This window comes from Oncorhynchus gorbuscha, linkage group LG05 (genome assembly GCF_021184085.1).
Source record: "Oncorhynchus gorbuscha isolate QuinsamMale2020 ecotype Even-year linkage group LG05, OgorEven_v1.0, whole genome shotgun sequence".
Taxonomy (NCBI): domain Eukaryota; kingdom Metazoa; phylum Chordata; class Actinopteri; order Salmoniformes; family Salmonidae; genus Oncorhynchus; species Oncorhynchus gorbuscha.
The window spans coordinates 24,167,744-24,194,225 of NC_060177.1; the positions used below are offsets into that span (position 1 = coordinate 24,167,744).

Consider the following 26,482-nt stretch of genomic DNA (forward strand, 5'->3'; position numbering starts at 1 on the left):
CCTTCTAATAACCTTTTTTTTGTGGACAATAGGCTGTGTATTCTGCTAAATCCTTAATAACTTCACCTATGCCTATTTGACATGGGAGTGGACAGCAGATATAAGGTCCCAGCCCTGTACACAGGTCTACTTCACCAGCGAGGCACACTGGATGTCATGGGTCCCCTCCAGACCCTGTGTTACAACAGTGATCCTTCAACCCCTACACTGCCTGAAGCCCTCTTTCTAATGCCCTATTACTCTACACCTTTCTACAGGTACAGTCCATTTTTGTGGGCTTTTGCATGAGTAAGAACTGTGGCATGCTTATAGCTACCGAGGCAGTGCAGTAAATATTCAATATACATTTTTGTTGTCACATCCACTGTCCAATTAAGACGCATTTCTTAGAATGTCCACCAGATCTCACAGGAGACAAAAGCTATGTCGATGAAGCTGAGAGACTCTTCGCTGATCCTCATCATTGGTTGACCTCATTTCCTTATAAGTCAATGCTACCAACACACCTGGTGTTCTTTGATGTTCTGAAGAAGGTTAGATACTCTGCATTTTGTCATTCAAGACTAATGGCTCCTTCACTGTTACAATCACTTTTATTATTATCTTTTTCTGTCCTCAGATCTCTGCATTCTTGGAGGGGAATAGATTTATGAGAAGTACAGAAATATTTCACAGTCACGGTCCTGAAGGACGAGTTGGAAAAAGCATCCTAGTTTATCAAAAGCACTGAACAGAATGCGAATACATTTCTAAGAAGCACAAAGATTTTCCCTTACTCATGTATCTCAAGGACGAGTTTGAAGAAGCATCCTAGTTTACAAAATGCACTGAACAGAACCATCGGGAAGTTAAATCAAAATGGATCTGCAATGTAAAGGAATAAATTATAATTAAAACTGAATAACAGATTGATCTTTTAAACATTGAAAATAATGCAACACCTAGCCAGACAGTCCACTTTGTTAGCGGAGAAGCAATCAATATTCACTTTTTTAATTTTATTGGGAAGCTGCAATTCATTTTCAACAGCACATCAGTAAATGAAAAGGAAATAAAATCAGCCTTAATAAAACAAGCCATAGTTGGAATGTTACTGAAAAATTTAACAACAACACAGTTGCACTTTATCTCACCATTTTAAACAAATATGTAACGTAGCAGCAAATTATAGAAATCGACTGTGGAACCAGCTTGCATTCTTGCAAGTATTTCTCAGTGGTTTTGCTACTTTTTAAGTTTTACTGCACACAACAGTATCATTGTCAGCAATTGTTTCGGCCATCATCTCACAATTATCAATTTGTCACCTTATGACAATTTGGAATTGAAATTAAAGTGTATTTGTCAGTGCATAACTTCTCAATGCCACTGACAAAATTTTATTTCTTTCCATTGTTGGATCCATCCAATTAATCATTATTCATTCACATTAGGCCTACATTTAGACAATTAAAATGGTAATAGATTATTATTTATTTTTTAAATTAAGGCCCAAAACTAAGAAATGTTGTGCAAATTAGTCAGCTCTTAAAAAGAACATGAACATGTAACAGCTGACCTGATGACAATGAATGTGTACTACAGAGTTAGCTACTGTCAGATTTACTAAACATTCCCATGTTTCTTGCTGTAGTTAGTCATATTTATCATTGCAGCAATAATTTTCCTTGTGCGCATGAGATTAGATTGCAGTCAGATACACCACCATTGCTACTAACCTAAGGATTGCTTACACAACACAGGAAGCAAGGGGACATTCGGCAGCATTAAAAGAACATTGTGCAAAATCACAAAAACAGAAGAGAAAAGGCTTTCCATCAAACACATCCTAAATAGCATTTGCAACTACAATATCAGCCATTATAAAAACAGATTCATTAGGTAAGATTATTCTCAATATTTGGGATCAAAGGGCATAGGACCCAACTCTATTTTTACATCAGCCATGTGTCTGTCTGTGTTCCGTCCTGCTCTGCTCCACTTCCTCTCTCTTTGTGACCGGGGCCGGGCCCTCTGATTGCGCTGCTGGTGCTTGGCTATTCTTTCTTCTTTCGTATCCGTATTTGGCACTTCAAAGGGTCTACTGTGAGTTGGCGAAAAGAAATGTCAGAATATGGTAAAGCACAACATTCACAAGATCCGATTGAAAAAAACAGTTATGAAAACTATAAACTTACCTTGACCCATAACGTTTTGAGTAGGTATCTCCAAAGAAGTGCCTGTAGACATACTCATCAAGATCTTCAAAGACGTCATCGTTGTGGCCATGGTACTCATCCATGTCCTCCAGGTAGTCTTCCACACCACTAACAAAGTCTGTGAACAGCATCTGATCATGGATGAAGACGCCGTTGTGAAAGAAATTTTTAATAAAGCTCTCCAGCTCAGTCCAGTGGTGGAAGTGGTCAACCTCCTGCTGGAGGTAGCTGTGAAGCAGCTGGTTGAACTCATCTGCTCTTATGGGGTCCATGGCTTTGTTGAAGAGGCTCATGGATTCTTGGTAGGCACAGTCGAAAACCCCAGAGCAACCTTTGGGCACTTCTCTTTGTTGTTGCTCAGCCTCTGGGTCCTCCTCAACTTTACCCCCTGACTTCCGGGTGTTACGGTGTGCCTGGAAAGAGTCATCAGTGGATTTACGAGGGTGACGATGCAGGGGCTTGTGGGTTCTGGGCTGCCATGGTTCCTCCTCTGAGTCCTTGTTTCCATGGTCTCTATGATGCTCCTGCTGCTCTGTCTTGGCTTCCTTCCTCTCATGAAACCTCCGATCGTGAGGCCGGTAAGTCTTGTCCATCATACGCGAAGCAGAGTCCTTGAAGTGGCGGAAGGTGGACTTCACAGAATCAGAGAACTTCCTCAGATTCTCCTTCACAGCCTCTTTGGCTTTCGTTATCTGCTCTTTGTGATGGTGCACAAACTCCTTGGTGGAGTTCTTCACCGCATCAAAAGTGTCTTTCACCTTCCCTATCACGCCATCCTTGGACCTCTTGACTTTGGCCTGCTTGTCTCCCTTGGCCCTCTCCTCTTTGGTTTCCACATAGAGCCTCTCCCAAAGGTCAGAGCGCTGCTGCTCAAAGCTCAGCTTCTTCTGTAACTCCATGAGCCGTGACTGCAGCTCCTCTGTCTCCGGGTCGACCTCTCCTCCAGCCCTGGTGTTGAGGCTGCTCAGCTGCTCCCTAAGCTGGTCAGTCACCCTCCGCTCATTATCCAGCTCCCTCCTCAGTGTCTGGGCCTCAGCCATCAGGGCCTCCCGCTGGCTCAGGAAGCTGCGGAGGCGCTGCGTCTCCTCCTCCAGGTGGTCCTTCAGCCTCTGGTTCTCAGAGAGTATGGAGTCGGCCCCGGCCCCAGTCTCCTCCAGTTCTCGGATCTGGGAGCGCAGGTTCCTCAGCTCCTCCTGAAGGGTGGACAGGGACTCCTCCTCACGCTCCAGGGAGCTCTTCAGCAGCTGGTTCTCCACCATCAGGTGACTCTGCTTAGACTCAATCTTAACCCTCTCCTCGCCAGTCTGCTTCAGTTTCACGACCAAGTCTTCTTTCTGGGCCTTGTTTCAAAACAAAAATACATAATTTGTTATGCATCCACAAATGAGTATTAGCAAAACACTTAACATATGAACAACAAGGGGAACAGTTAGTCCTCAAATTAATAATGAAGATGGTTAACAGTGAAACAATGACAAAATACAATTTCTTCAGTCAGACGAATAAATGACAAATCAATTAATGGTGAATTTTGTTGCAGCATTTGAATCTTTATCTTTAGATATTAGTCACCCTTAAATTTATATGGAAAGACCCACCACTAGTGTTACATTTGAACCGTAACCTGTACTTGCATGTTACCTGTAGCTGGGCCTGTTTGGATCTGAGATCCTGGTTCTCTTTAGTAAGCGTGTCCATAATCCCTGTGAGGGACAGCATCATGTCACTCTTGTCCTTTAGATCTTCTCTCAGACTCTTAACCACATCCTAAACGTGTGGAAACAGCATCACCAAAGTGAGCAAATGCATTGCTATAAAATGAGAATACACTTAAGCTTCATCTCACTCTACAGTTAAGTGAGTGAGTGTCAAATGGTTCTCAAGGGGGCAAAAAGCGATCAAAAACAAATCGTAGAGAATCCAATTTGTAGAGAATAGTCACGTAACATGAAGAGTTTAAATGTGAAATCACAAATATAGCTGCGAGCAGCAATATGAACGTGGTCACAGGATGAAAAAGGAGAAAATATCAGTTGGATAACAAAGAAAGTTCCTACATGATAAAGTGCTATCTTCCTTTATGTGCAATCACTGAAAGCATTGAGAAGAAGATTTCAATCATTTTTATCATTAGCATATGTGCATCTTTTGGTACAGTGTGGCCATATTTGAATGCAGAGAAAAAACAACTATTAAAAGCCTTAAGTCTAAATACAAAATCTGGAGTGCATCTGATGTATGGTTCATGAGGAGAATATGCCTGCAGATGATTTTGAGCATTAGCATTACATGACTTGAGATATCAAAACCAAATTCAGTGTGGTTCATCTTATGATAGCGATGAAAAATTTCAAGTTGCTAGACCACTATGGAGTATATTTACACTGGTTTAAATGGACACATAATCAGATTTTGACCAATCCCTTCGTCTTTCTCAAAGTAATTTAAGACATGTACCATGGGCTTACTTTCCAGATTTGGTGTAATTTGGTCCTATGGTTCATGAGAAGATTTTTGAAGTATTTTAAACCTATTTTAGCATATACGCATATACTGGTATAGTGTGGCCATCTTTGAATGCAATGTTTATTTACTCTTTAGGGACTATTTTGAGAGATCACATTTGGAGTGAATCTGACTTTTATTCCATGAGATTTATGAATATTTTAAGCATTAGCTTTAAAGAGTCAAAAGTTAATTGTTAAGTTTCCTTATTTTTTGAAGATATCAATGCCAAACTTAACATGGTTCATCATGGTAATGTCTGATGACCCTAAAGTTAAGTTGATAGGCGATTTTGAAGTGGATTTACAAAGGATTTAAATGGACACGTAAAATCTGATTATCAATAACTCAGCCATCTTGTAACCAATCCCTTAGCTTTTCTCAAACTAAGTTAAGAGATGTACTGTGAGCCTACATGACGAATTTGGTCTTAAGTTTTCCAAAATGTTCAAGATGGAACAAAATCTATGCTGATTGACTTTATGGGTCCTTGAGGCAAATTTGTTCAGCATAAAGAAAGACACCTACATACAACGTTTCAAGTCTCTAGGTTAAATGGAACGGAGGATATGAGGGTTTAATAAGTGAGGTTGCTTAACTTTTTATGGCTGCAGGGGCCGTATTGAGTAGCTTGGATTAAAAGGTGCCCGTTGTAAACGGCCAGCTCCTCAGTCTCAGTTGCTAATATATGCATATTATTATTGGATAGAAACACTCTAAAGTTTCCAAAACTGTCAAAATATTGTCTGTGAGTATAACTGAACTGATATTAGAGGCGAAACCCTGAGGAAAATCAAAACAGGAAGTGGCTTCTATTTTGAAAACTCCATGTTCCATAACCTCCCTTTGCTGGATTTAAAGGGATATGAACCAGATTCCTTTTCCTACCGCTTTCTCAAGGTGTCAGTCTTCAGACATAGTTTCAGGCTTTTCTTTTGAAAAATGAGCCAGAACTATAACATCGCATCAAGTGGTCACATGAATTTTACTCACACAACAGAGTTTGGATAGGTATTGCTTTTCCTTCTCCTACTGTGAAAGACATTTGCGGTTGATATATTATAGATTATATATTTTTAAAACAACCTGAGGATTGATTATAAAAAACGTTTGACATGTTTCTGTGGACATTATGGAAACTATTTGGAATTTGTCTGCGTCGTCGTGACCGCTCTTTCCTGTGGATTTCTGAACATAACGCGCCAAACGGATGTATTTTGGATATAAAAATAATCTTTATGGAACAAAAGGAACATTTGTTGTGTAACTGGGAGTCTCGTGAGTGAAATCATCCGAAGATCAAAGGTAAACGATGAATTTGATTTTGTTTTTCTGATTTTTGTGACCAAGCTACCTGATGCTAAGTGTACGTAAGGTTTTGTTGTGTGATCGATAAACTTAACACAAACGCTTGGATTGCTTTCGCTGTAAAGCATCATTTCAAAATCTGACACGACAGGTAGATTAACAAAAGGCTAAGCTGTGTTTTCCTATATTGTACTTGTGATTTCATGAATATAAATATTTTTAGTAATATTTATTGAATGTAGCGCTATGCTATTCAGCAGTTGTTGATGACACTTATCCCGTTAGTGGGATTGCAGCCATAACAAGTTAACACTGCCACCTTTAGGCCAATCGGGGCAATTATTTTTGTCTAAATTAACCATGGCCTCTAATTTCGTTGTGCCAAATTAGAAAAAAGTTACCAATCAAATCTTAAGTTATTTGACCAGGTCAAGAAAAAATAATCTAAGCATAACAATAGATTTCAGTGTCACTGTGAAGCCCTAAATATAAACCACAAAAACAAGGATAGGCTACACAGTATAATATAGGGGGCTTGCAATGCATTTCAATACAAGGACCTCATTGCCTAAAGAAACATTTTGCTACTGTATGTCATATCAAAAACTATTTGAGATCAGTGGAAAATGTAACAAAGCTAGATAGTGTTTGACCACTTCCTTTGAGGCATAATTTGAAAATTAATTAATTAAAACATCCTTCCGTGTGGTGGGTGGTGAAGATGCATTATTTTGTGAGCAAATTGCTCTCTGGAAGGAGCAATAGTGTGCTTTAGTTGGGGCATAAGCATACTTACCACAGAAGTTAGATTTTCTTGACAAATAATAGTGAAATGAGTGCTCACTGAGCATTGGTGTAAAAGTTGTGGATAGATCAATTTAATATTGAAACGCTTAAAAGTTATTCCTAAAATATGATACTGATAGTTCCAAATGTGACATTAGGACTACTGCCACTTTAATGCCTGAAATCTGCATGTGTTCTGTCAAAAGAATGAGAGAATTCTATAGCTGAAACAAAGTTCACCAAAGAAAAAAGAAAAACCCATTTCTAAAACAGGAAAATAACATGTATTTTGTTTTATTATGCTAATTTATTTGAGAATGATAGAGGGAGGTGTCTTAAGATACCTAAGTGTATGCATGAAGAACTCTTTACAGACCTTATTGATGACATTGGGTCCTTTATGACACTGAGGCTGCAGAGCTCTCAAATTACTAAGGTCGTTCACTCCACAGATCTTCTCCACAATCTTCTGCCTGTCCTGAACCTGTACTGTGCCTGTGTTAGAATGAAATATTAGGCATTCCCTTCATTTTCCGTAAGCATAGGCATGATTCACCAGATGATAATACACATTCAAGAATAGTAACACAGAAGCAGAAAAAGTTGTGGAAATGTCCACGTCATGTTAGGTGCAATAAAAAGGGTTCCCCACTCTTGGACAAACAAACATTTCAAGGCTTATCCATGCAGCCCAATTAGTTTCCAAGATTCAAAACTATTTGGTGACATTGATCAGCAGTGGCAAAATGAACTCAATAACATCAATTTGTTATTGTGTGTATTGTTGACTTATGACCACACTCGCTGGCAAATTAGAAAATTACCGACATTCCATGTGTGGGGTGTAGGTGTTGGAATTCCCTGACCCTTGGGAAATTAGGAACCCATTGTTACCTCACAAAAGATGATGGCACAAGAAAGTAATATACTACCACACATAAAAACAGAAAATAAATGGACTTACATTAAACAAGTGTCCCATCATGAGCATCGAGTTTGTAGTCAACTCACAAAATGTGGCACACCTCTGATTATGTTTATCAGTCATACTCAGAATGTCACCTTTCAGCCAGCTCTGAGCTTCCAATAACATTGGAAAACTGATTGCTTATTGACCACAACCCAGATTCTGTATTACATTTTTACATTTGAACCATTTAGCAGACACGCTCATCGAGAGTGACTTACAGGAGCAATCCGGGTTAAGTGCCTTGCTCAAGGGCACATCGACCCTCTTAACCACTAGGCTACCTGCCACCCTAAGACTAAATGATTTGTTTCTAAACATAAAACATTCTGATGAGGATGGATTCAAGAAGTCAACAGAAGCACTGTAATTCTCTTTTCACTATCTTAATAGGATGTGTATCCTTTCAATATGATCAAATATATCTATGTAGGCACTAGACATGCTTTGCATAATCCCACTAAACACACAGGTTTAGTTTGTGCTATTCAAAACTACGATGCGGTGATGACACATAACATTCACATGACGTTATCATGACTTATACACCTAAGCAAGCCGAGTTAATTACCCTCATACCATCCACTCCATACTGTACCTTCAAATTTTCCTAGAACACAAAACCAACACAAGTTAAAACTGCTAAAACAGCCCTACTCGTGAATTCCTTTTACCAATGATTCCATACTTATAATAAGCAACATTGAAATTCTTCATCACATATTTAACAATACTTTCCCATGATGCTTACCATAGAAGTGACCAATGCCCATGCTGATGGCGATGATGAGGGCTAGTATGATACATTTGTTAAGGGTGGTGCTGACATGGCCTTGAGGTGGGGGTGCAACGCAAGGTTCCTGCTGCACCTCCTCCTGTACCTCCTTCTGCTCCTCCTCTAGAGTCTCCTCTCGGTCAATGTGGCCAGACTCCTGCACCTCCTCTCCAGGCTCAGCCACAGAGCTAGTGGTGCTCTTCCTCACCCTGCGCCTCCGCATTACTGGGGTGACCTGCTCTCCTCCCTCATCCTCACTGCTGCTGGAGTCTGCAACCACAGGCTGCTCTGCAGGGAAAACTGCAACATACACACACCCACACAAAGAATCATTAGTGCACTGAACCATAATTACAAGGTAGACATGTAGGTTGACAAGCTTGTAAATCATGCTTATGCTGCTAAAATCATTAACAGCACATTGCTGCTTAAAATATATTGTTTTAATTGCCCTCATTGATCTAGTAGCAATATATCATGTCTCCATTCAATTCTAATTCTAATTAAAGAGACTGCCCCTAAAAAGAGTTCATCTCAGCCTATGCCTCCCTCCAGTCCCTCGACTTCTTGGCACTGACGGAAACATGGATCACCACAGACAACACTGCTACTCCTACTGCTCTCTCTTCGTCCGCCCACATGTTCTCGCACACCCCGAGAGCTTCTGGTCAGCGGGGTGGTGGCACCGGGATCCTCATCTCTCCCAAGTGGTCATTCTCTCTTTCTCCCCTTACCCATCTGTCTATCGCCTCCTTTGAATTCCATGCTGTCACAGTTACCAGCCCTTTCAAGCTTAACATCCTTATCATTTATAGCCCTCCAGGTTCCCTCGGAGAGTTCATCAATGAGCTTGATACCTTGATAAGCTCCTTTCCTGAGGACGACTCACCTCTCACATTTCTGGGCGACTTTAACCTCCCCACGTCTACCTTTGACTCATTCCTCTGCCTCCTTCTTTCCACTCCTCTCCTCTTTTGACCTCACCCTCTCACCTTCCCCCCCTACTCACAAGGCAGGCAATACGCTCGACCTCATCTTTACTAGATGCTGTTCTTCCACTAACCTCATTGCAACTCCCTTCCAAGTCTCCGACCACTACCTTGTATCCTTTTCCCTCTCGCTCTCATCCAACACTTCCCACACTCATGGTGGAACAAACTCCCTCACGACGCCAGGACAGCGGAGTCAATCACCACCTTCCGGAGACACCTGAAACCCCACCTGAAACCCCACCTCTTTAAGGAATACCTAGGATAGGATAAAGTAATCCTTCTCACCCCCCCCCTCTTAAAAGATTTAGATGCACTATTGTAAAGTGGCTGTTCCACTGGACGTCATAAGGTGAATGCACCAATTTGTAAGTCGCTCTGGATAAGAGCGTCTGCTAAATTACTTAAATGTAATGTAAAAAAAGCTACTTCTCATTTTGAAAACGGCCTATGTGGCATCGATATGAGTCAGAAGCAGTTATTCTACTATCAAAATTGACTAAAGTGTAAATGGGATAATTTTGGTCATAAAGTCAGTCTCGTCCAAAACAATGATTTGCGAGATGGAAAAAAATGTATGAGTACCATAACAGTTTTCCTTGGGTTGGGTATATTTCAATCCTGCCCACAGTTGGCAGCACCAAGTAATCATCAGTTCAGTGCTCAGCTGCAGGCGAGCCCATCGTAATGCCCATGGTCAATTTGGTTTGACATGTGACATCCCTATGGGGCTATTTAAGGACCATCAGTAAATTACACAATGTACATGGGACAATATTTTAAAATGTCAATAGCTCCAAATGTACTTAATTAAAAACCTCAAACATGCAATAAATTGTGGAAATTAAAATATTGAAAGCGTTGAAGAGACAACTAAAAGATGTGAAACATCAAAATATTTTCCCATTTACAGTAATTTATTGATGGCCCCTAACTAGCCCTAGAGATAAGCTATTCAATGTCAAACCAACTTTGCCACAGTGGCACACCAGAGGGTGAAGCGGGTAGCTAGTTTTAAGTTCCTCGGCATACACACAGACAAACTGAATTGGTCCACTCACACTGACAGCGTCGTGAAGAAGGCGCAGCAGCGCCTATTCAACCTCAGGAGGCTGAAGAAATTCGGCTTGTCACCAAAAGCACTCACAAACTTCTACAGATGCACAATCAAAGAGCATCCTGGCGGGCTGTATCACCGCCTGGTAAGGCAACTGCTCCGCCCTCAACCGTAAGGCTCTCCAGAGGGTAGTGAGGACTGCACAACGCATCACCGGGGGCAAACTACCTGCCCTCCAGGACACCTACACCACCCGTTGTTACAGGAAGGCCATAAAGATCATCAAGGACGTCAACCACCCGAACCACTGCCTGTTCACCCCGCTATCATCCAGAAGGCGAGGTCAGTACAGGTGCATCAAAGCTGGGACCGAGAGACTGAAAAACAGCTTCTATCTCAAGGCCATCAGACTGTTAAACAGCCACCACTAACATTGAGTGGCTGCTGCCAACACACTGTCATTGACACTGACCCAACTCCAGCCATTTTAATAATGGGAAATGATGTAAATATATCACTAGCCACTTTAAACAATGCTACCTTATATAATGTTACTTACCCTACATTATTCATCTCATATGCATATGTATATACTGTACTCTACATCATCGACTGCATCCTTATATAATACATGTATCACTAGCCACTTTAACTATGCCACTTTGTTTACTTTGTCTACACTCTCATCTCATATGTATATACTGTACTCGATACCATCTACTGTATGCTGCTCTGTACCATCACTCATTCATATATCCTTATGTACATATTCCTTATCCCCTTATACACAGTGTAAGACAGTAGTTTTGGAATTGTTAGTTAGATTACTTGTTGGTTATCACTGCATTGTCGGAACTAGAAGCACAAGCATTTCGCTACACTCGCATTAACATCTGCTAACCATGTGTATGTGACAAATAAAATTTGATTTGATTTGATTTAATTGGCTAAATAGGTTGGCTAGCACTAACTAGCCTAGACGACATCAAGACAAGACCTGGTTAGACGTTCAAGTTATATTCACTCTGCCAAAACAGTACACAAACAAACACTTGCAACGTGTGAACACACACACACACACATTAAACCACACCCCCCCCAAGACAACTCTTATTTGGCTTTGGTCATGGCTGCTGCATTTCTCAATGACCAAGTAGAAAAACTAAACCAAAATCAGGAAGTTCAGCCCCCCTTTAAAGCCTATACATAGTTTTTTTTTTGTAAAGCAGGGCTCTCCAACCCTGTTCCTGGAGAGCTACAGTCCTGTAGGTTCTCAGTCTAGCACACCTGATTCTAACAATTAGCTGGTTTAAAAACCAGGTGAGTTACAACTGAGATTGGCACAAAAACCTACAGGAGAGTAGCTCTCCAGAAACAGGGTTGGAGACCCCTGTTGTAAAGCTAGGCTTCATGACATTGGTGCACATTCAACTGAGGAAACAAAAAGAATGCTTTAGTCTTCCAGAGGAAATGCCAAACCTGTGAAACGGACCCACATTGCTGTGAAAATGTGCTTATGTTTTGCTTAACAATAACCATTGATTGCAAAATCTGATTAAAGACATCCCTCTGGTAATAGGAGCAACATGTAAACAACATGCCTCAGTATCAAGTTTAATCTAGGTTACATGATCACAGAGGTGACCCCTAGCCTAAAGTTTAAAGAGAAATACAGGAGATCCAGACTAACAACTAATCTGATATACAATTTTTCTGAAATAAAATGTATTATAGGCTGAGCTAATTATACATCAGGTATATCAGTCAAACCAATGACATTTAGGCAAATCATCACTGGGGCAACTTCCAGTTGTTAAGCCTAAAAAACACACATCATGCAGAAATACCACGCAAGTGTTTCGTTTCACACATTTAGTGGCAGTTGCAAACACCCTTCAAAAGAAGCAGAACTTGTTTACATCATCGGACAGAATTTGCCCTGACAACAGCTTATCAGGTTTAGACCTGCTACACTGTGTTGAGCAAGACAAGCAGCACACTATCATATTCACACCAGTCCAGTTTATACCACCTGAGAGAGAACGGCTGCCAGACATCTGCCCTTTCAGTTGGCAGCCCAAGTCCCACAGACTCTGTGGAAGCTTCCAGTGGCCCATCATCAGCTTTGCTTTAGGACAAGGGAAAGGTATAGGAAGGAGTGCTGTGTTGGTTTCTTCTGTTTGTCATCATGCCCTATCTGTTCTCTTATCCACTTAAGTTGCTTGATCATCACCAGACCATCAAACCTTGCATGGAAACATCTCTAACTTTGAACTGCAAAGATAAATACAAATGTATCTAAATTCTCAAATTTACCTCATACTGGAATTCATTGAAACATCCCCTAAAGGGTGTGTTGGTTTGCCCTACCAGTCTCTGCTGCACTGAAGGTGTACTGGCTGCTGGAGGAGGTGCCCAGGTAGAGCTCCTCACTGACTGCTCCCTCTTCCTCCTCCACCGCCTGCTCATCCCAAGGCCCGAGCTCAGTCTCCCTCGTGTCCCCCAGAGTCACAATGTCAGAGTGGTCACTGGAGGAGCACAGAGTCACTTGCTCGTCCCCGGCCACCTCACCTTCAGCCTGCAGAGGATATTCCACATGGTTGGCATAGGGACTGGAAACATAGCGACGTGGGAATCATACAAATATACAGCTGAAGAATGTTTTGTTTTTATCCCTCACCTCAGAAGCAAACAATATCTCATCTAAGGTTTCTTCTTTTAGAGTGGCATTAAGAGATGACTCACCCCTCTCCTCAGTGAACTCAGCTGAAACACATTGAGAAGACATTTAAAATTTGAAGAAAAGTTGAGTGCACGCCATCTACTGTGAGCACATAACATCTCAATACAGCTATAAATGTGTTTCATTACAGATGGTTAAACCAAATTATGTAGTTTTTCTGATACATGTATATTACAATGTTGAAACAGTTTAACCCAGTCATCGATACTTTTTTTGTAATAGGCCTAGATATTTCATTTGTCATAACAAGGCATATGGTAACTCCTCCTACCAGAGAGAGCGGGGAGTTGGTCCTGCAGCAGCTCTGGCTCCAGCACTACGCTCTCTGGGAGATCAGATCCACATTCCAGGCCGTTCTCTGGCCCCAGGGCCTCAATATCTGAACCCTTAGAAACAAACCTATTATATTAGCCTACCACATTTTAGACAACCCGACATGAAGGCATACTATGATCTCCAGTTCACAGCATTAACCCTCAGACTTTCAAATTAATCTAGACAGTCGGCATAATGGCATTGACTGCCATAAAGGCACTCAAGAAGTAACTAGATGACATGAAACTTTAAATTAGTCAGTCACTGTAACAGTCATATCCATAGGCCAGTCCCATTAGAGTGCACTGAGGAATTTCAAGGCCTCTGGTTCCTAGTAGAGGTCAACCGATTGTGATTTTTCAATGCAGATACCGATTATTGGAGACCCAAAAAAGCCGATACCGATTGAATCGGACGATTTTTATTTATCTATTTGTAATAATGACAATTACACAATACTGAATTAACACTTATTTTAACTTAATATAACACATCAATAAAATCAATTTAGCCTCAAGTAAATAATGAAACATGTTCAATTTGGTTTAAATAATGCAAAAACAAAGTGTTGGAGAAGAAAGTAAAAGTGCAATATGTGCTATGTAAGAAAGCTAACGTTTCAGTTCCTTGCTCAGAACATATGAAAGCTGGTGGTTCCTTTTACCATGAGTTTTACCCAATATTCCCAGGTAAGAAGTTTTAGGTTGAAGTTATTATATGAATTATAGGACTATGTCCCTCTATACCATTTGTATTTCATTAACCTTTGACTATTAGATGTTCTTATAGGCACTTTAGTATTGCCAGTGTAACAGTATAGCTTCCGCCTCTCTCCAAGCCCCTCCCTGGGCTCGAACCAGCAACACAACAACAACAACAGCCACCATCGAAGCAGCGTTACCCATGCAGAGCAAGGGGAACAACTACTAGAAGGCTCAGAGCGGGTGATGTTTAAAACGCTATTAGCGTGCGCTAACTAGCTAGTCATTTCACTTCGGTTACACCAGCCTCATCTCGGGAGTTGATAGGCTTGAAGTCATAAACAGCACAATGCTTGACGCACACCGAAGAGCTGCTGGCAAAACGCACGAAAGTGCTGTTTGAATTAATGTTTACGTACCTGCTTCTGCCTACCACCGCTCAGTCAGATACTTTGATACTTGTATGCTTGTATGCTCAGTCAGATTATATGCAACGCAGGACACGCTAGATAATATCTAGTCATATCATCAACCATGTGTAGTTAACTAGTGATTATGATTGATAGTTTTTTATAAGATAAATATAATGCTAGCTAGCAACTTACCTTGGCTTACTGCCTTCGTGTAACAGGCAGTCTCCTTGTGGAGTGCAACGAGAGAGGCAGGTCGTTATTGCGTTGGACTAGTTAACTGTAAGGTTGCAAGATTGGATCCCCCGAGCTGACATGGAGAAAATCTGTCATTCTGCCCCTAAACGAGGCAGTTAACCCACCGTTCCTAGGCCGTCATTGAAAATAAGAATGTGTTCTTAACTGACTTGCCTAATTAAATAAAAAGGTACAAAAAAATAGGCAAATCAGCACCCAAAAAAAACTATTTCTGATTGTTATGAAAACTTGAAATCGGCCCTAATTAATCGCCCATTCAGATTAATCGATCGACCTCTAGTTCCTAGTACTGGACTATTGGTCCTAAAAGGGTTAGCTGAGGTGCTCAGGCTGATGGGGAATCAAATAAGGACACAGGTCGAGTCAGAAAGACTTGACTTACTTCATTACTTATGATAGTCCACCCACAGGAGGACTCTGTGTCACTTGAGCTCTCTGACATGGCTCCGCCAGCTGGTAAAAACAATGGAGCACACTGTAAAAAAATGGATTAGGAGTTTTTATTTTTTGCACAAGAGGAACATTTGAATACTCAAATGCAAAATGTATCATTCTGCATAAAACCACAGTTCACTGATATGACATTGAGATAAGACAGTTCACAACAACGGTACACAGACATTGTAGCATAATGCATGCCTCATTGACAGGGCAATGTCTAGCTCTCAAAAAACATTCATTTCCATATGGAGGGTTTTCAGCCATTACATTCGCTCACATTTGGATCCATGTCAACTACAATTTTGACATTGTGTTTTAACGTTTAGAAATGTCAATCATCACTTTCAAAACGTTTTTTTTTCTAAACATATGCCCCTTATCTTTCATGTCAGCGAGAACATTTTTCAAATAAAAAAGATACACTTACTGTAGCAGTTGTGCACAGATTCATACACTGTATGTGCCTCCAGTTCACAAACTACCTTTCCTCTCTAGTTAGCTTACACCAAAGATTATGGATATACTGACAATACATGCATCTCCCTAACAATGGGAGCCGTTGTCCACAAAGCGGCAAGACGGGCTGTCTAGCTTCTATCTATCTGTTCTTTGGGTTGGTGGATACATCTCATTATTATAATACTTTTTTGAATATTCGATGAGGGTTGTTGACTTTAACCACCTGTATTCAATAGAGAGAGATGCTATGCTACTAGCCTCATGCCATGACTATGCATAGCCATCTCGAGACAACTCGGATATAAAGTGTTTTTTCTCAAAGTTGCCAGTGTTGTGTCGAAAAAATCCCCCTGCCAGAATCTCCCCTTCTAATTTCCTTAATTTTGTGGCTAGAGTCAAATACTTTCTAGAGAACAAACTTCAAGTCAGGATAGGCAACCGAAATGAATCATTAATGTGTCTGTTATATTAAACAGAGGAGTCAAATGTTGGCAAGCAATAAACATTTCAGAACAACTATGGCTGAATTATTATCCTTACACTTTCAAAAATACTAGTCGAATAGGCCATGGTAGATATGACGAATTTTGGCAAAGAGATGTATTTTTAGACTAATATAAATTAGTAGCGGATTTAGGTACGGGCGACATGGGCAGGCGCCCGGGGCGCACGCGGGTGCGGGCGGGGGCTGAAGAGTGGGTTCGGCCAGGGCGCCGTACAAGCTAGAACCGCCACATACACTTGAAAACTGCAGACAAAAATGCTTTCTGCTACTAAGATCAGTGAAATGTAGGCTAAATTGACAACGGCGTGGAGAGCAGAAATCTCAGTGAGAACAAGTCGCAGCAATGAAGAACCCGAAGGGGGAAGTTTTTATTTAACCAGGCAAGTCAGTTAAGAACAAATTCTTATTTTCAATGACGGCCTAGGAACAGTGGGTTAACTGCCTGTTCAGGGGCAGAATGACAGATCTGTACCTTGTCAGCTCAGGGATTTGAACTTGCAGTTCCGGTTATTAGTCCAACACTCTAACCACTAGGCTACCCTGCTGCCCCAAGTATTCTGCCAGGAGGGAGATTTTCGGCACAACACCTGGTTATCCACGTGTCCTACTTATATCAGTACACTTAACAACTTATGCTTATATTCGAGAAAATAAGACATTAGTTTATTTGTTGACCAAATTCGACAGTCATTATAAAAACACCACCTAAAGGAGGGAGACTGCTTTTCTGCCGAGTTGGACATCTCTCTTCCTCTCTGCTAACACACACACACAGGTGTTCTGAACACACTAGACAGCAGGTGGCGAATTATGTCTTCCGTAAACAAGCGCTCGAACGTGGAGATATGGCTGTGTGGGAACACTAACCCTATAAAAGGTGTGTAGTAATTTACCTTTTGTTTAAAATAAATGTTTCACTGATATGAAATATAAGTTACTTATTTTCCAATACAGTACCGCATGCGATGCGTGTTCATGTTTAGTGTAAGCGTCCGGGCACTTAACACAACTCCCCCGGTCAGAAGATACTATCGTCAATAGGCGCTAAAGTTGTTTGCGTCTATGAATGGTAGGGGATGTCATGTGACCCCCCCTTTGTTGGTGAATGATCGCACCAATGCCCCACTTTTGGGGATATCGAAAACTGTTGTTTCTCTGTATAGGCATAATATTTTTGATACATGATAGGTTATACAGCTTTCATAGTACCCAGTAGTGGTTGTGTAGAATGTGGATTGTCGGGGGCAAATGTCAACCCCACCACAACAACAACATTTTGGAATACTGTTACTTTACCACCTAACTGGTTTACTGGTTAGGAAAACGAAGCCAAGTGAGTATTGTTGATATTATTTCAACAACCCGAGTTTGGTGTACACGGTTCAATGCATGGGGGGCCTTCGTAGCTGCACTGTGCAGGATTGCAATGCTGCGATGCCGCCAGCTAGCTAGCCAACTACAGTTAGCACACGAGGAGTCCAATCCGCAATTGATTATTTAACAAATTGATGTCTGAATAGATATATCTCTAACGTTACATATGTAGCTATGTAACGTTATTATATGCACAATACTAACAATTATCATAAGAAATTACACAATCAGGTGAAAATGCGAACTGAGGGGTGTTTTCTGCAAACAGCTGCTAGATAGACTGACATTTAAACAGCTTCTTGCTACCTAACAGTAATGGCTAGCTACTAGTACGCTTTAGTTTCTAACTTATCCTACTCTGTAACGACAGGTAGTATGACTTACAAACCACTATAACCTGACAAAACAACAGACAGTAATATCATTACCCAGTAAGTTTCCAACGTAGAAAGTACGTATTTCTGCAAACGATTCTTGATATTGCAGTCACAATTGCGCTCTCACAGCTTCATCGATTTCAATTCAACAACAACACAATCAGCGTCTCGTCAGCAACACTAAAAATAGTACTTCCGGATCAGAATTTCGAAAACGTTCTAAATAAAAGTATCCCATGTAATTGTAGAAACGTGTCAATAACCTGTATTTATTCATGATACATGAAAAATAACTGTTTAAACATTAACAATGAAGGAGGCAGGCAGCAGGGTAAGGTCAAGGAGGAGAGAAGGGGGCGGGCAGCAGGGTAAGGTCAAAGAGGAGAAAAGGGGGCGGGCAGCAGGGTAAGGTCAAGGAGGAGAGAAGGGGGCGGGCAGCAGGGTAAGGTCAAGGAGGAGAGAAGGGGCGGGCAGCAGGGTAAGGTCAAGGAGGAGAGAAGGGGGCGGGCAGCAGGGTAAGGTCAAGGAGGAGAGAAGGGGGCGGGCAGCAGGGTAAGGTCAGGTGGAGAGAAGGGGGCAAGCAACAGGGTAAGGTCAGGGGGAGAAGGGGGCAAGCAACAGGGTAAGGTCAGGGGGAGAAGGGGGCAAGCAAGCAGGGTAAGGTCAGGGGAGAAGGGGGCAAGCAGCAGGGTAAGGTCAGGTGGAGAAGGGGGCAAGCAGCAGGGTAAGGTCAGGTGGAGAAGGGGCAAGCAACAGGGTAAGGTCAGGTGGAGAAGGGGCAAGCAACAGGGTAAGGTCAGGTGGAGAAGGGGGCAAGCAACAGGGTAAGGTCAGGTGGAGAAGGGGGCAAGCAACAGGGTAAGGTCAGGTGGAGAAGGGGGCAAGCAACAGGGTAAGGTCAGGTGGAGAAGGGGGCAAGCAACAGGGTAAGGTCAGGTGGAGAAGGGGGCAAGCAACAGGGTAAGGTCAGGTGGAGAAGGGGGCAAGCAACAGGGTAAGGTCAGGTGGAGAAGGGGGCAAGCAACAGGGTAAGGTCAGGTGGAGAAGGGGGCAAGCAACAGGGTAAGGTCAGGGGAGAAGGGGGCAAGCAGCAGGGTAAGGTCAGGTGGAGAAGGGGGCAAGCAGCAGGGTAAGGTCAGGTGGAGAAGGGGGCAAGCAGCAGGGTAAGGTCAGGTGGAGAAGGGGGCAAGCAGCAGGGTAAGGTCAGGTGGAGAAGGGGGCAAGCAGCAGGGTAAGGTCAGGTGGAGAAGGGGGCAAGCAGCAGGGTAAGGTCAGGGGGATAGGGGGCAAGCAGCAGGGTAAGGTCAGGGGACAGGCAGCAGGGCATTGATTGATCCTGCTCCAGAGTACAGGCCTCAGTGTAACGCTCATTCCTTCGACGATAAACGTGAATCTGACCATCGCCCCCTGGTGAGACAAAACCACGACTCGTCAGTGAAGAGCACTTTTTAACAGTCCTGTCTGGTCCAGCGACAGTGGGTTTGTGCCCATAGGCGACGTTGTTGCCGGTGATGTCTGGTGAGGACCTGCCTTACAACAGGCCTCCAAGCCCTCAGTCCAGCCTCTCTCAGCCTATTGCGGACAGTCTGAGCACTGATGGAGGGATTGTACGTTCCTGGTGTAACTCGGGCAGTTGTTTTTTCAATCTTGTACCTGTCCCGCAGGTGGGATGTTCGGATGTGCTGATCCTGTGCAGGTGTTGTTACACGTGGTCTGCCACTGCGAGAACGATCAGCTGTCCATCCTGTCTCCCTGTAGCTCTGTCTTAGGCGTCTCGCAGTACGGACGTTGCAATTTATTGTCCTAGCCACATCTGCAGTCCTCATGCCTCCTTGCAGCACGTTCAAGCAGATGAGCAGGGACCCTGGGCATCTTTCTTTTGGTGTTTTCCAGAGTCAGTAGAAAGGCCTCTTTAGTGTCCTACATTTTCAAAACTGTGACCTTAATTGCCTACCGCCTGTAAGCTGTTAGTGTCTTAATGACCATTCCACAGGTGCATGTTCTTAAAGTGTTTATGGTTCATTGAAGAAGCATGGGAAACAGTGTTTAAACCCTTTACAATGAAAATCTGTGAAGTTAATTTTGGATTTTTATTAACTTTGAAAGACAGGGTCCTGAAAAGGCGAAACTTGTTTTTTTGCTGAGTTCAGGATAAGCCACGAGGCTTTAAGCCACTAAAGGGCGCTACTAAGACAAGACACGAGGCAATAAGCCACAAGGCCATATAATCATCCAGGAATACAATTTAAACAAACTGGAAATAAATTGAAACCGTGATAGGATCTGTAAGAACCAAGAAAAAACACAGAACCAGTCCTATACAATTACATATTCTTTATCTTATATAGAGTAGTAATTCTCTTTAGTTCAGATTTTCCCTGATGTAGTTATAACAATTTTGACATGATACACTATGGCTATGCAAAGCTGAAAAACAAATCCTACAGATAGCGTTTACCTCAGACTTTTGTTTTGAAGGAATAACTTGAAAACTGGAAGTCTTAATGCTGCCACCGGGACGCGAATGTTGCTGTCATGACTCTAATAACAACAGACCTTTGCGAAGCTGAAGAACGTGTAACGTAATGAGGGGTAAGTTTAGTTTTAATTATGAGTTTGCGTGAAGTGAGCACGTCGTTTGCCAAAGTTGGAAACTACAGCTCCCAGTATACTATGGTCTCTGGATCACGTGATTGATCAACTGAGAAATACATGGGTAGATGTAAACCAACATACTCAACTCATGATTTTAGTCTACTGCAATGATTATGTCAGTGGGTTGTCTTTATTCAATACGCCCAACTTTATGTAAGGTTTGTATAATATAAGGCTTAGAATGAAGAGATATGAAGCAAGGAGGATGATCCTTCCGATCTAGTACATCTACATCAACTGTCGCGTCAAAACCGTCGCAAAGGAGGGTAGCTACGGTAACCAACATCCTGAAACCACGACAGAGGTCTGTCCTCACCAACCAACTATCAAGGTAAGTCTTACTTTAGGCGTTTACAAAGTTTGTCTGAACCTTGTAGCGTTTCATATAACAAAGTTTCCCAACCTCTGTCCTGGGGCCCCCTGGGTCTTATGGTTTTTGCCTTAGCACTACACAGCTGATTCAAACAACTAACTCATCATCAATTTTTGAAATTTGAATCAGCTGTGTGCTAGAATAATAACGTGCATCCAGGGGGAAGGGCCCAGAACCGAGTTTAGGAAAAACAGTCATGAGGCATGTTGATATTCAGAGAGGAAGACGCAAAGAGATAGCTAGGCCCAACTCGGCTGAAAGTCTATCGCCCACTAGGCAATGATATTTTGTATAATGAGTGTAGAGTTTTGTCAACAACAACAAATGTATGGCTTATTTGCTACATTGGCATAACATCTCTCAATTGAATACAGTCAATTGAAACGTCAACAACCCTCATTTTACTATTTTTTTTAAGTATTAAAATAATGAGATGTATTAACCAATCAAAAAAAAGGATAGGCGTGCTGCTTTTTGGACAACGACTCCCATTGTTAGGGCGGAGAGACCAGTATCTTGTCAGTATCCATCTTTTATATTTTGCGAAAATAGAGTTTGGGAAACCCTGAACTATTTGATATATTTTTTTGTTATAACCTGTCATTCTAGGTAGGCCTTGGCAACAATGTCGGCTCCTCAACAGCAGGAACAAAGCAGAGCCCTGTGTGCAAACCCTGGGAATCCTGTTTTCTCATGTATGATGACCCCAGTGGTTAACAATTCTCCTGTGCCATGGGCAAAGCCTCAAAGCCCCTTCTACAAGACCACCTCAAGTGACTATGGAATTAGATCTCCAACATTTGAATCTTCACCCTGTACCTACCACCCACTTTCACAAAGATTCACAGAAGACCTTGGGAACTGTGGGATGTTACGTGACAACTCCTTCAATACAAGTCTTGATCGAAGCAGGGTATATGACTGCCCTAATTTGCAAAACACTATCTGATTTGATTGACATGGTATAACATTGTCTTGGTGTTGATTAAACTACCTGGTGGACCTTCACTCCATTGACAATGATTGGTGTCCTGAAAATGCATTTTTGCTGTACATTTAAGTTCTACAATATGCATGTTGTATCATTCTACTTACACACAAAGTAAAGCATAGATTTACTTGCACTTATGTTATTTGTGACATACAGAAACACACTAATAGCTGGTTACAATAATTGCTGGTTACGTAAAGCAAGTTACAATGTTTGACTTTTTATTGTATCACTATAAACACATTAGGCTACACTGAACAGGTGGGCTATCAGCATTCATTGTAGTGTTCCTCATTGCAAAAATATATATGAATGTATTAAATATATCATTCAGGACAGGGTGCACTCCCTTGGATGATTTGTCTGATTTTGTGTGTGTCAGCTTGTAGAGTTTCATTTTGAGGATCAATCGTCAAAGCAGCCTGGTAATCTTGAAGACCTATGAAAATATTACCAAGAGAGAAAAAGTTTAGCTGACTGCACTGGCCATGGTAGGCATAGGCTGCTAAACCAGCTATCCCTACTTCCTAGCCTAGGATATCCACGGCTGCATTATTTCAGTCACAAGGCCAGACGGCTTGTCATTCGGGGCAGAACAAACTAAATAATTGACTTTTTAGCCAGCAGAGGTCAGTGTTAGAGGGTAAAGTACAAAACACCCATCTCTAGGGCTACAGTACATAATCTTTACATTTTTTTTATTTATTTAACTAGGCAAGTCAGTTAAGAACAAATTATATTTACAATTACAGCATACACTGGACAACGCTGGGCCAATTGTGCGCTGCCCTATGGGACTCCCAATTCTGGCCGGTTGTGATACAGCCTGGATTCGAACTAGGGTGTCTGTAGTGACACCTCTAGCACTGAGATGCAGTGTATTGTGCAAAGTATTCTCTTTTTTTGCGTTTCACTTGTCAAAGTATGAATAACAATGAGGTCTAAAACTAAAATAGAACGTGCAAAAGGGGACCCATAAAGCTTGAGAAATGCCCTAGTTGATGTTGCACAGACCTTCAGTATAGAGCTCCAGTTCACAAAAAGCTGTGCCTCGTCTTACATGAGCTCTTGTTCTGGCACCTGCATTGCCAGCCACAGGTGGCATCAACAGATCAAGTGCCTGCAATGAAAGATTGTGTGTATGAAGAAACATAATGTCATGTTCTATACAACAATCTCTTTTACCAATGCTGTTGAGTAAAAGGAAACATTTACACAAGGAAGATGAATACTGACCCAAGAGGAATCCTCAATAGCTTTATGAAGATTCCTTAGTTTTAAGTGACAAGCAGCACGGTTTGAATACATGGCAGGAATCTTTCTGTTAAGCTTTATGGCAAGGCTGTAAGCATTGATCGCAGCCAAGTAGTTACCTGTTGCAAACAATTTGCTGAAAAACATGGAGGGAAGACATTTAATATTAACGCTATGCTTCATTGTTCTTATGATCACTGATTTTGACAAGATAAGCCTACTTACTCTCCTTTCTCCTTTAACCAGTCAGGGTTCCTCTCTTCTTCTGTCAGGTCCTTCAGCTCTGCCAGGTTTACATTTATTGCCCTTCTGGCCTCGGCCTGTTTCTGAAGCCACTGTTCCAAAAGAACACATTCATATGATTGGGTTGACTTGATAAAATGTTTTTTACATTTTTTATGAAACCACATGATGCTACCTCCCAATATGGAACCGAGAATGGACAAACGCATCCCATGCCCATAGCTTAAAGTAAAGACAAAGCAATCAATACCCATACTTAAAGGGAAATTCCACCACTTTTCATTGTCTCCGGCAAAATACCAGCATTTACATATGTGAAAATGGTGCGTTTAAGTTAAAATGTTCTACCCGACGTCATAATCAAAAGTGAAAACATTTTAAAAACAGTGACTTTCAAACACTGCGATTCCCAGTGACGTGGTGAGAAAGAATATACCTTCCCTCTGGCAAGAAACTCGATGCAGGTTTTAATCCTACCCTGTGATGTCACAGAGAAGCATTTTTAGGACAGTGCTTATCTTTTTAACCACAGATGATAGAAACGTGCTGTTTTAACATACAGTATGTAGACACTGGTATGGTGCTGCAGATAATGGATACGAGGTCAAAAAGTTGCGGAATTGCTCTTTAATAAACCACAGTTCCAAAGATTCACTGATGAAAAAAACTGGTTAATACTTGAAAGTGGAAAGGGAAAAATGAGTTTACACCTCTTCCTCCTCTGGTACTCTTGATTCTCGTAGAGCTGTGGGAAACACTCGTGGTGTGAACTTGATCTGAATGTTGCCTGTGGATCTTGGAGCTGGCAAATCCACCTGTTTTTTCTTGCTGATTGATTGAACACTGTTTTTCTGATCTATGTAAGAAACAAGCAGATGATATTCATTACAGAATACTCAACCAATCAACAAACTTATGATTGCAGAGTGTACAATTTGATTGTACCAGAGTTTTATTTACCATGCTTGACCTTGCATTGGTCTGATGTTCTGGGTACATGTATCTTTTCCGATTTGCTTTGTTTGTCAACCTTGATTCTCTGACTTTGTAGCTTTAGTTGGGCCTCCTCCTCTGCTATTTGCCTCTGCTTCAGTTTCCATGCCTCCAACTGTGCTGTTGCTTTCTCACATTCATCATCCTTCATTTTCTGGATCTTGGCTCTCCCCTCTTCTTCAAGCTAAAAATATTAAATAACTGAAAATGTATTCTTAGCACAAATTTCAGAGAATATATTTTACAAGTGTATCACCTTCATCATGGTCTCCAGTGCATATTTTCTTTCTTCTTGTGTTTTCGTGGCTTTGGCTTTCGACTCAGCAGCAAGCTTTGCCTGGGCTTTCAAGAGTGCTCTTTGCCTGATCTCTCTCGATTTGTCTTTGTCATCTAAAACAGATAAACACACACACACTAACAAGAGCCTTATAATATCTTCTTTGCGTAATAATACCAATCAGGATCAAATGTAATATATACAATTAAGTTGTAAAATACTGTGACTACTTTGCATAATGTATTGCAGCTACTTTATACCCATGTCGTTGTTGAATAGTTGTTTCTGTTTGGCTTTAAGGGCATTCTAGAGCGTGCATTATTTCCCTATAAGGCACACGGTATATCAGCAGGGTAGAATTCAATGGCTTTAGTTCATTCTTACAAGTTCTATGTTTTGAGCTGCTTTTGAGAGTAAAAGTAGAATTGAAAACTTTCAATAATGGCATGCTAGGACTTATGGTTTGGTTAGTAAATTAGCAAGTCTGTTTGTTTAGTTACCAAGGCAACTACTGTAGCTAGCCTATCTAGTAAACTTGCTAGCTACTTCAGTGGATGTTGAACACATTTCCAGCAAAAGTATAGCCATGGTATAAAAGGGATATCAACTCGGGGCTCTCAATGCGTTCACTGGAAAATAATGCAACTCCATGGAAGGTTTATTTCACTCTGCTAGCGCGTCTTCCATGTCATTTATTATTTTCAAATACATAGCCCCTCGTCGATTATCGCTTACATAGCTAATTAGACTAATATCTATATTGCTGTCAGCTAATGACTTACTGTTATTAATCACAAGGTGCTCCCACAGTCTCTCCTCCTTTTTCTGTAATGTGAAAACTGCAACTCCATTTCCAATTTTTGCTGTGCTTTTGTCATCATCTATCGGCTCAGACAGGAAGGCTTCAAATAAAAACGGGGGGAAATGTACCTAAAATGAAGGAGGCAAATCAAATAAGAATGGTGGGGAAATGTACCTCAAATGAAGGAGGCAAACCAAAGCAAACTGATTACCAAAGCAATTGCCCATCTACTACTGTTGTTAACATTTAGGTAGGTACTAGTTAACTTTAGCTAGCTAGCTTTAGGGTGTTTCCAAAAAACTTTTACCTTCACATATTCGTCTGTGGAAAAGATATCTACTTTCCCAACCTTTACTCCTTTTAATGGTATATTTATGTAAACAATCGTTTCTGTCTGTGTCCATGTGTAATCTTTGACAATCAAAGGCATTTCAAACAAATTTATAGTTAACTTTGATTTGCTAAATTGCTATGAGTGTGTGGTGGTAGCTACAACTTTGGCAGTTGCCAAGGAAGAAGTAAAGTTGTTTCCGCGAACGATTGGTGTACTTCCTGTTTCAAAGTTTATCTCCTGTTAAAGGGCCACTGCCAGGCCAACCTGCTTTCAGATCCTAGAGCCCAGCTGGACTTGAAGGGTTGAAGCAAAGAATATCTGACAGTTCTAAATGTTCTGATGTCGTGTTCCTAGTGCTCTAATGGGCTATTTTTTTTAAAGGTCTGTTTTGA

At 41.5% G+C, this 26,482-nt stretch overlaps 2 protein-coding genes and 1 long non-coding RNA gene across 9 annotated transcripts; 1 reads left to right on the top strand and 2 right to left on the bottom strand.

Annotated features, from left to right (window-relative positions):
- Positions 1-977: 977 nt before the first annotated feature.
- Positions 978-18,363, bottom strand: LOC124035710 (cell cycle progression protein 1-like). Of its 7 annotated transcripts, none has more exons than XM_046349306.1 (11): positions 18,220-18,363; positions 15,395-15,487; positions 13,600-13,714; positions 13,266-13,351; positions 12,956-13,163; positions 8,516-8,839; positions 8,363-8,374; positions 7,174-7,292; positions 3,840-3,965; positions 2,178-3,538; positions 978-2,083 (listed from the first exon to the last, which is right to left on the bottom strand). In XM_046349306.1, exons 2-11 carry the CDS (start codon positions 15,452-15,454, stop codon positions 1,894-1,896), a joined length of 2,601 nt encoding a protein of 866 aa, XP_046205262.1. In that variant the 5' UTR covers positions 15,455-15,487; positions 18,220-18,363; the 3' UTR covers positions 978-1,893. The 7 variants fall into 7 exon arrangements, with proteins under 7 accessions (XP_046205262.1, XP_046205263.1, XP_046205260.1 ...); XM_046349307.1 differs by having other exon boundaries at positions 15,395-15,465; positions 18,220-18,314; XM_046349304.1 differs by lacking the exon at positions 18,220-18,363 and adding an exon at positions 15,881-15,919 and having other exon boundaries at positions 2,184-3,538.
- On the top strand, positions 17,010-21,151 carry LOC124035714. The gene is made up of 4 exons (XR_006838794.1): positions 17,010-17,294; positions 19,833-20,062; positions 20,647-20,760; positions 20,982-21,151. It is a non-coding gene; the product is annotated as an uncharacterized LOC124035714 (long non-coding RNA).
- Positions 21,152-22,387: 1,236 nt separating this feature from the next.
- dnaaf4 (dynein axonemal assembly factor 4) lies at positions 22,388-26,282 on the bottom strand. Its single transcript, XM_046349310.1, has 9 exons — positions 26,064-26,282; positions 25,737-25,884; positions 24,934-25,067; positions 24,645-24,861; positions 24,395-24,540; positions 23,667-23,776; positions 23,424-23,577; positions 23,202-23,307; positions 22,388-22,626 (listed from the first exon to the last, which is right to left on the bottom strand). The coding sequence occupies exons 1-9, from the start codon at positions 26,184-26,186 to the stop codon at positions 22,514-22,516; spliced, it is 1,251 nt and encodes a 416-aa protein (XP_046205266.1). The 5' UTR covers positions 26,187-26,282; the 3' UTR covers positions 22,388-22,513.
- Between the last annotated feature and the right edge of the window lie 200 nt (positions 26,283-26,482).